Source organism: Opisthorchis viverrini (genome assembly GCF_000715545.1).
Source record: "Opisthorchis viverrini unplaced genomic scaffold opera_v5_214, whole genome shotgun sequence".
Taxonomy (NCBI): domain Eukaryota; kingdom Metazoa; phylum Platyhelminthes; class Trematoda; order Opisthorchiida; family Opisthorchiidae; genus Opisthorchis; species Opisthorchis viverrini.
Window position 1 is genome coordinate 599,526 of NW_008751869.1, and position 10,396 is coordinate 609,921.

A 10,396-nucleotide genomic window follows, 5' to 3' on the forward strand; every position below is an offset into this window, starting at 1 on the left:
AGTCACTTCGAATAAGGGTAGGAACACGTTTGTGAGAATATCCTGTGAATGCAACAAGGCACATGAAAAACGATGTTCAGGCGGACATCTAGAACCAAGCATAGCTGATTAATTTGGTTGAAGTATAATCGAGGATCGATTTTTGGAAAACGAACTCAGGGGCCCCAAGGCGGGACAAAGCCATCCGAAGGGTAGTACTGCGTGACTGCGTGGACCTAATGTCTGTTAACTCAACTTATGTACGCAATCCAAATGCAGAGAAAACACCGCTCGCAACTTATCTCAAGCAAGGATTGCGTGAAGAGGGAACGACTGGAACTATTTAATGGAATATGAGCATAGTTCGAAACCAGTGAATAGATAAATCCGGTTATGAAAACCACTGAAATCTATCATCCGGGGTGCGAGCATCTTAGGTGGACTCTTTGCAGTCAAATTAGCATGGAACAGCCCTGGAAAATGCACACTGGGGTACTCCAGGGCGTGGGAAACTCCCCCACCCGAACAAACCTAATGGCAAAATTATTAAGGTAAGAAAGTAAGGCCTAGAATTTAGGTTTTCAGCGTATTTGAATGGAGCAAGTAACCAGCCTAGTCCCGCAAGATACGTAGGGTGGTTTGAAAGAGGTTTTAATAATACTGCCCCTGACTTGGACCATGGTCCCTGCACTCTCATGCGGCAGGCGAGATTCCCTTGTCAAATTTTTCGCCAGACAGGATTAGTTTGCCCGACAAAATACTACGTACAAGATTGTTGCAACCTCTCTAAAAGCCCTTCTTAGTCGCTTATCATGTAGGCATAGTCCCTGAATTTCCATAGTCCCTATTTCCTAAAGGAATACTAAACTGTATGCTCATTTTTCGAATAACTTGCTGCTAACTGAAGACAACAAAGTGTCAGGCGATTTTCTGGTTTATGGTGACCTTCATCCGAATGTGCTGCATCAAGACCACCTCGTGTTTCAGTTTACATACGATCAATAAGTTGAGGTATTTTTGTTGACCAAACACTGGTCTGTAATGTGTTGGAATATTGGCAGCTCGGGTGTATTAGTTGGCAGTTGATCAGGTGGCTGTTGATCTGTTCGCCGAGCTTGATAATTGATTTGCAAACGTTTGGTCACCATTCGAGGAGACCTCTTCAATGAGCTCAGCTTTCAGCATTCTGTGCTCCAACAGTGTCTCCTCGAATAGTGACGAAACGTTTGCAAATCAATTGCCAAGCTCGGCGAACAGATCAACAGCCATCTGATCAACTGCCAAACACTGGTCTCCCACTTCAGAAGAAGTCTACTTCAAACAGCGGTTGCAAACTCAGCTTTCGTACACTTTGGTGTCAAATTTCCAAACTTGAGGGCTTCAGATAACCGACGAACCCGAGAAAGCGGATAGAATTCAGCAACATTTTAGGCAGAGTTTGTTCAAGAATTATGCTTCTACGGCTTAAGCGTCGTTCTCCCTGAAACACATGAAGATATTTGTGCAGTACATTTGTACAAGATCGAGTTTATACATGTCTTCAAAGAGGATAACTCTCTAAGTGACCCTTCTGTGTAAGGATCACTGTAAATCAGCCCATATTGAAGCATAATCATCCTATAATGTTTTATCATGTCGAAAAGTCTCTCAACTTTACCTGAAAATATTTCATTGATCCTTTTGCATGATACACATCAAAGAGGCGGGGTATTTGAATCAACCAACGAACGTTTTCTGAGTAAACTTCGCAGGTTATGGCCCATTTGGCCAGGTTATCCCATTCGTCAATGGACCGTCCGTAGATTGAGAGTCTCGGCTCGATGTTTTGGTATTTAGACTCGGCCAAGTCTGAAAACACTTCCTGAAAAACGAAACGAAAGAGGTGGACATATCTCACGTCAGACGGTTGGAGGTAAATTAAGAAGAAACAACTTTCCCACCATTCGTCTAGTAACAATGATCATGAAGAGTTCAACCTTATGTGTCTAGATCGGGTCAACACGACGAAGTCTCAGTCAACTTGGTTCCTCTGAGTTACGCGACAGGTGAAAGGAAGGAGGATTTCGCTGCGGAGTTATTTATTAGGAAACACCAAGTGACCGGTTACGGGCCATTGAACAGGTAAGCAAAACTCCAATTTGCATCTTATTTACAAAAAACTGGACACCCATCTTCTCCCGAACGTGTCTTCTTGAACTTTCTTGGAGATTCACTGACTCCAATGGTTCCTCGCTCAAATCCAGGCAAATTTTGCAGTGACTCCACGAATTCCACAACAGACCTCCCCTTTTCAAAAGACGCAAAGCAAAATTACACGAACAACATACTACTCGCGTGCCTCCCCATCAGTAGTGTCACCGTTACACGGGAAGGTTGTAAGAGTTCGTGGAAGTCGGTTGCTTATGAGCAACCAATGAAAATAACCGAACTGTCAGTTCCTCGGCTTATTTCGTTTGCAAAGTGTCTCTTCAGTTGACCTTGATCCGGTCACCGGGACACTAACATTCCTATTGGAAACAATGCATTCGAAATGACCGTATCATACGATCAAACTGGACTCTACTGCTGGAAAACGAAGCAACCTATAAACAATAACTTCTGAAGTGTCGAGGTCACCAAAATGAAAAAAACAAACAAACAGAACTGAACGGTAGTTCTTCCACCGGCACATCACGTATGTATCCGCGGATGTCGAGCGAACAACGTACGATATGTTACGCTTACACACATATGCAGTTTAACATGTTTGGATCCCAGGAATCGATGGGATCAATCACGTCTAAAATACGCTGACTTTCTTCTTTGCAGTGCAATCCGAACAGGCCGTCTGGGGATACCACCTGTAAGATCCGGGCAGTTAAGGATCTCACAGGACGATTTCATCTATCAGACTATACGCAGTTCATATTCAGTGGGCAGCAGGAACAGATGGATGAGGGCAGTAGACGATGTATCGAGAACTGTCAAGCACTGGTTCTTTGGACGAACGGTCGATAAATATCGTGGATTTAGCAAAACAAACAATCAATGGCAGCACAATCCGTAGGGTCAGAAAAACGGTCAGTGAGGCAGCAGGGCTTTCTGGAAGCAACAGCAAGCAAGTACCAAACGATCTACAAACGTACAGATACGGGAGAGTCAGCCAGTGTAAATTGGCCGTATACGGAAATAATGGCGTGGAGAACAATCAGGACGTTCGGAAACTGTCTTTGGCTGATGGCGTGATGCAACAGCCCGTGTCATGTGCCGAATCGGATTGCGCGATTAAAACAAATCTCAACATAGGCTATCTGGCAGAGGCGGTATAAAGGTGATAAAAAATATGGTATGTTGATGCGTCGTGTTGGTGGAGTGGATGGCACGCTCACCTTTCATTCAAGGAGCTCTGGGTTCGATCCCCGGCTAAGATCGTACCAACTTGCAAACAAAGACGGACAGGCAACATATCTTGGCGTCAGTTACTACAGCACAAACAGACCTTAAGCAAGAGCGAAAGCCTGAGAAACCACCAGCAAGGAGACGAAACGGCATCATATTAAACGGGGCGTAAATCATGCTACTCATGAGTAGTCAGAACAGAACAGAAAATAACCACTGATCGCCTACAACACTACCCTATATGATGCCGTGAGATATGGCTCAAAACCTGCAACTCTAAAAGCACCCACGGAATCCGCGACAAAAAGTCAAGACTGCTCCTCAGACACAAGTCCGACCGGTCACCCGACGACAAGCAGAATAAAGCTAGTCAGGTGGACAGCCTTGATAACTAACCTTCAATATCTGGGCAAAGAGTGTCCCTTTCATATAATTGTCCGTTTTGAGGAAGACTTCCCGAAGTTGACTTTGTCCGATTGGATTGTACTTTGCATTAAATTTGTCGAATCGATGGAAGATGTTTCGATCCTTAGCGAGACAAAAAAGAAATAGATTAGGCAAGACAGATCACAGTCAAATGTTTCATCTTATCGGTAAGAAACATCGTTCATTGTTGGAGTAATATAGGCACTCAACAACAAAAGTAAAGCTGAGAGGTAACCACCACTTAGTGGAGTTGTGCGCATTCCAAGGTTCCCCACCGAAGAACTTTCAATTAGAGCTTATATTATTTGATACCCCGGTGGAAACTCCCGTTAGCATCCTGTATAGGAACCTCTTCTGAACGAGTCCTCAGGGGTCTGTTTCTGCTACCAGAAAATTATTGTATACTCTACAAAAGAGTGACCATTCTTCAAATCAGCCTCCTTTCTGATTCTGATTCTCCTTTCGGATTTTTCTGCGAAAACGCGTGACTTGTCTGCCGCACTACACACCAATTGGTTGCTGCATCAAAGCAAGAAAAAATTTCCACAACACAAGTAGTCAAGTTTACCCATTTTCATCGAGGTAGCAGGGTTTGAAACAAACCGATTCGGGTAATTCTGAGAATTTGTGAAGAGTTTCCATTTTTGCCGGAAATGACTCCCTCTATTCAGTCGTATGCATTTAGCAAGCGGATTGGTCAGTGTTCTTATCAAAGGACCAAACAACCCAGGTCCAGTAACGTTTCATAGTCATCAGAAACCCATCAGGGTAATCCTGCTTTGAGAATCCAGGTGTTCACAACCTGACAAGACCAGTATGGGACGAGAGTCCAGGGTGTATCAGTTATCTCGGCGAGGATAACTGACCAATCCAGCACTTACATACAGCTATTTTGTTGCATAATACACGATATGGTGAAAGCAACCTAATCCAGGAACAAGAATTTTCAGCAACCTCGTGAGTAGTATGTCCCACCAAGAAAAAGGTGTACCAACAATTCAGGAATAATGTTCTAATGAAAACTCACAGCATGGACATCCAAGTTGTCTATGGTCATATCATGAGCCGAGATGCCAACTTGGTCTATGAGCTTGAAAGTAAATAGGAAATATGGCTCATCAAATTATTGTACAAAGTCATCCCTACGGAAACTGCGACCGGCTGTTGTACAGTGTTACCGGCCTGAATGCATTCATTAGAATAGTGATTTATTTACACTGCCAAATGAAGCAACAAGGCCTTACATGGCTGTCACCAGTGGCGTCACAGATTAACTTGCTCACCAGGGTTTAGAGAAAAATGACTAGGATGCCTAAATCGATGGTTTGTGTTCCTCCTGGATTCAGTACCATTCCACTAATGTCGCGAAGTGCTTTCTCCCACGAATAGTGCAAGTTCAACCCGTACTTATCGATTTTTCGTTTTGAAATCGGAGTGATGGACCCCTCGGTTTTTCTGCCAACACTATATATTATCTTTTGTGAGTACTACTCAATATACTGCTGAAAGCTGCTTCAAAATACACAGCTGCAGAATTTAGGCAAAAATCCATGTCAGCTGAGAAGCGAACAACAGAGCTACTCAAATCAAATCATTTCGAGTATGTCATGGCTTGTCGGAATCATAAAACGGCGTTTTAAATCTAAAAGTCAACTAAATTTCTTCGCTTCAAGAATAGCTCAGGTACTGAAGATACTTTCGAAGAAATTTTGGAAATTCACTACAGATTTTATAATATTCACAGACCCTTTATCTAGCCATTGCATGATCTGGGCATCTTGGGATGACATCTGTAGAATGACCCGATAAGTAATCAAGCTCAGCTTCAACTGATGCGAGCCTCTGATATGTACTCCTAAACTATCTACTGTTGGTTTTTGGAGTGTGTGTATCCTACAGATTAAACTAGAACGCCGCTTATTAGAGGCGAGGGACTCTGTTGATCTCAACCTGGAACTCCAGTCAACATCAAGATAAGTTGCGAACTTCGATTATGTTCGCTCAGGTTTACGAGAATGACTGAATTTCGGAAACTAAGTCTATTTATTCAAAATCAAGAAGCTCAAAGACAGTAGTCTTTTGCTTAGTAATATTTCTTGAAATCATTGGATACAGTAGGTCTGATCACGCAGAGGTGGCGTGTTTATGTCTGCACGGGTTCCCGATGTCAAGGTCGTCAGTACGTCTACAGTGAGAGAGAATATTGGCTAAAGACCTGGAAATGACACAGGGGTTAAGAACTTGCTAGCTGACCGGAAGGCTCGTGATTCGAAACAGACCAGTGCATCTCGAATGTCTCTGTCTAGGCTTGGGCAATCTGGCAGTATCTCGACGCTTGTGCTTCTTTCCGGTGGCATGGCGGCTGGGTATCGAAAGGGTGCTACACAACTGAGATGAGGAGATACTGTGTGATCCCTACCAAATAGTCACTTGACATGGTGCTATTCCAAGGGGTGAAATTGCTCTTTGTGGATTTTCGAGTTAGATAATTCACCTTCGCCAAGCACACCAGAACACCGCTTTCACCTGAACCTCTAGGCAGGCCAAGTGGTAAGCTGTTACCACTGCACATGTGGATGGCTATGAGGCGTCTGACGAGCCAATCTCATCGCTCAAGAGTGAACGCGTTTGCCCGCTTAGACTTGGTGATGCAACGTGCGCTGGTGGCGTAGAGATAACAGGTCCTTCTTGCATGTCACACTACTGATGGGCTCTTATGATAGGGAAACTCAAGTCCAGTGGTTTGATAAGAGCGGGACTCAAGAAGGGTCTTCGTCACTTTGATTCTGACACGCCAGAATAGTTACTTCAGGATAGTTGAACAAGAGGATTGTTCAAATGACGGCTATGTGAATTCGCTATTAATTTGTGTCCCGGATCTAGTTATGGGATGAAGCTATGGCTACCAGTGACAAGTTTGCTACTACATTAGGACATCACTGGCGATTTAGTGGTGGTGTCATTGTCTGCTCTCAGGTTAAGTGAAAAAATGCGAATAGACAAATAATAAAGAAATGGGAATCGTGTGTCTTTGTTCGCCTTAAGTTTCGGGCAAAAAACTGCAGCTGCGTTACTGCGTAAGATAACCAGATTTCAGTGTGATTCCCTGGGATCGTCAGAGCAGAAGTGCTCAATCAGTCTCCGGGGGAACTATCAAGAAAATTTACCATATGTCCAGGATGAAACATCAAGGAAGCTCATGAAGACCACTCTTCCCCCAGAGTGACTCATTTAGCGTGATCAGTTTAGACGAGGCACCAAGTTTCCTATGTTTCAAAAACTTCGCTGCCTGGAATGGTTGATCCCGAGAATTTTGTAACGCAGAGATTTTCCGTGAACTAAGTTGTTTACGTTGGAAGAATTTTGGTTCTCTTATCAAGGGGAAAGGATAAAAATCACTGCTGAATCAACCTGTCTAGCTGCTACCCCCCATTAAAATGCGAGCTTCTCTGTCGATCACAACGGGCGGGAAGATAGCTGGCACTTTAGAGAAATGATCTCTGAAGACAGGCTCTGCTTGAGTTCGGCATTTCACCAAGTTCTAGCTCCACTTAAAAACTTCCTATCCTATATGTGGAAATCAACTTCAGTTTTTCAACCGCTAGCGGGCCAACCGTCAGTGTCAGATGGAGTCGTATTATCTGAGGAGAACCACAGATTAGGAAGGAGTGTTGTAATCATCTTCGACGAGGGTTTTTAAATGAACATTCGTCACGAGGAAGAAGTACTCTCTCACTTCTGCAAAAGGCAAATACGAACGATTTTACTAATCAAGCAAAGCAACTTGAAATTTCACCGTTAAAAGGCACACGGACTTTAGCAGATTGACCTTTGACAGGACAAAACGTACTTGATCGTGCCTTAAGTTACCGAGGACCAGGTTTATCTCTCTATTTTTGTTACAACATACGTTGAAAATCTACAATACAGCTGCTATGCACGCTCGAGAAGGTCAGTCCAAACATAATATCATGAAAAGTTCGACTGATTACTAGGAAAGTCAATAAACAAACCTGTTTCAACGTTATCAGTTTACCGGATTTTTCGTCTTCACAAACCAACACGTCCCCCTTGGTGTGAATGGTCTTTTTGATGAACCGTAAAAGATGCTTCTGGGTCATACACGATGCTGCGTGAATATGCGTGTCGACCTACATCGGGAAAACAGATAAAGAGGTGTTTTGGTTACAATCAAAGTACGGACAGATATATTGCTCTCCTGTCACATTTGGGACCACTGTGGGATGAACCCATAGGAGTCTACCCCGTCAGTTGGCTTGAGTTTCACAAACTGAACACATACGCGTTAAATAATGTGTCACCTATCGACACGGTTCTTTTAAGACTGCGCCGCACGCTTATGAGAAAAAAAAACTGTGAAATCGTGAAAGGCCAACAGAGTTCACCGTCAGATTAACAAATTCAGGTTCAACTCCAGTTAGTTTAAAAGACGATTACGGTTATTAATGTGTCTCGTTGGGAAATGTTACAATGTCATGCTGTGTGACGCATTCTTTGTTCGAAGAAAAACAAACTTTTATGCTAGAAATCGGAGTCATTAGAAAAACGAATTTGGTGAACAACGAGGGGAAAAAAGAAAGAAGAGGGGTGGGAAGGGTGGTCCACAGGTCAATGGGTCCCGGAGTCACTTGCGTTACGTCACTGTCAGAAGAGATTGTGGAGGCATATTTATCACAGGCTGGCTCAAGTTCGAAGGTATCATAAATCTACTGATGTAACAGACTACTAATAAGGTTGCTGAAGACTGCTCCACAGCTAACGACCGGTTTTGCCTTTCCTGAGAATCATTAGATAGGCGACTTTCTGAACAAACATTCCTAAATCAGTCGAGTACGGAGTATATATGGAGTAAGGTCTGCTTGTGAACGCACGATGCACTTACATAAACTCAATTGGTTTTGCATCAGCAATCAGTTAAAACTAATCTGTGGCTACACCGACAACAGTCTCCCACATCGACCGATTGTCTTGAACTTTCAGCTAACTGATACACACTGCCAGCACGCAGCAGTGAATTACCCAAGGTCAAGTCACATTGTGTAGCACATAGCATAGTCAAATGATTAAAAAAGTAATCGACAAATTTCATTGACTAGTTGAATCAAAAATTCGATTAATTCCTTTAATGGGGCCAAGACGATTTTCGCATTCGATTAAATGTGAAGATTGTGTGTGCTAGTTGTTTCCGTCGGGAGAAGTTGGTTGATCACGCTGGAATTCCACCTTGACCGTCCGAAACCGTGCGCTATTGGACTGACTGGGATGAGGTAACATTTTTCTCAGAGAGCGCAGTCCGAAAAGTGAATAATAGACGCGATTTTCTGCTCAAATATTACCTATCTCTCAAAGTTTCACTTGGCTAATCCCGATACACCAATCTAAAGAGGCTGTGTGAGGATGAAACGTGTCTCTGCTGCATCGTTTTGAGGGTGATCAATAGGCGGTAGGACATATTGGGTCAAAATCGTTAGCTGTAGAGACAACCAGTGGGTAGAGAAGCGAAAACTTGGGAATGGGGTAAAACTGAGGGTTATTCACGGGGCCTCAAGTGATGACGTACTTTTCGTACGTTGTAAAAGTCACGTTTGGACACTGGCTTCTGTTCCATCGATTCCTTGGAGCTGTTTAACAAAGAGTGCAAACCAAACTTTGAACTGAGATAGGTTAGACGACCAAAGCAGAAGGATTTTAGCGGCCCGTTAGCAACAAATGTACGTATTGTATCAAAGTCATCGAGGTAGGCTTCAACGCTAGGCACCACGAATTTCCAGTCGTTTCCGATAGATTTGCCTGTTGGGGTGATGACTTGCATGATGCCCTTCTGAAATTTGAGCTTGACGTCAAGTGGTTCAGGCCAGTAACGGACCTCGAAAGGATTGGCGCTTTCCTTCGGCGAATTGTGCGGGTAATCTTGAAATGAAAGATATCAGGAGACAGACACTCAGATACAGCGCTGATAGTAAGAAAACGCCTAACGTCAGGAAACGGAAGTATTTTAAAGCAAACTATTCACAAATCGTTTGCAGATCTCAACTCACGGAATCGTGTGTCCGACGAAGGTAACTGTGCAGACTTTAGCGTATACGAAAAATATTAGCCCAAAGCTTGTGTTGGTGCTACCTTAAGGAATCAAGGTTTACAGCAACTCGCTGTTTTTACAAACACAAGATTTGAAATTAGATTGGAGGGGATAAAACTGCAGGGTAAGGTGAAGACCCAGTTTTTATGGCGTAATACACTATTTATAAGTTTGGTGAAAACTCCTCGACAGCCCCCGATCGGTTTCACCCCACTTGGGGCTCATCATTTAGATACAGCCCCTAAGTTTATACCAACATTATGTTCTACTTGAACCAAACTGCACGAAATAAGCGAACTACGCTCATTTGCATACCATCTTGGTTTTGACGGAAATTCGTCTGGAACCCTGGGGAATTCTCGCTCCCAAGTTTTTTTATCTTTCAAAAGTTTTCCAGGGCCTAAAAAATTTAAAACTACGTGGCCTAACTTTCAACCTCACACTGACAGCAGAGGAATCAAGAACTTCGGTTTATGTAGGAGGAATGTGATAGAAGAAACAGGAGTTATATAT

The 10,396-nt window shown here is 43.3% G+C and overlaps 1 protein-coding gene across 1 annotated transcript in view; it reads right to left on the reverse strand.

The window, feature by feature from the left end:
- Positions 1-1,158: 1,158 nt before the first annotated feature.
- T265_14540 (hypothetical protein) overlaps positions 1,159-10,396 on the reverse strand; it is a gene marked incomplete at both ends in the record, with an annotated part of 19,867 nt that continues 10,629 nt past the window's right edge. The window contains 7 exons of the mRNA XM_009174121.1: positions 1,159-1,271; positions 1,637-1,840; positions 3,754-3,885; positions 4,811-4,866; positions 6,063-6,171; positions 7,707-7,934; positions 9,365-9,714. Of these exons, the coding sequence (XP_009172385.1) occupies positions 1,161-1,271; positions 1,637-1,840; positions 3,754-3,885; positions 4,811-4,866; positions 6,063-6,171; positions 7,707-7,934; positions 9,365-9,714 (1,190 nt within the window). The remainder of the gene's footprint in view (positions 1,272-1,636; positions 1,841-3,753; positions 3,886-4,810; positions 4,867-6,062; positions 6,172-7,706; positions 7,935-9,364; positions 9,715-10,396) is intronic.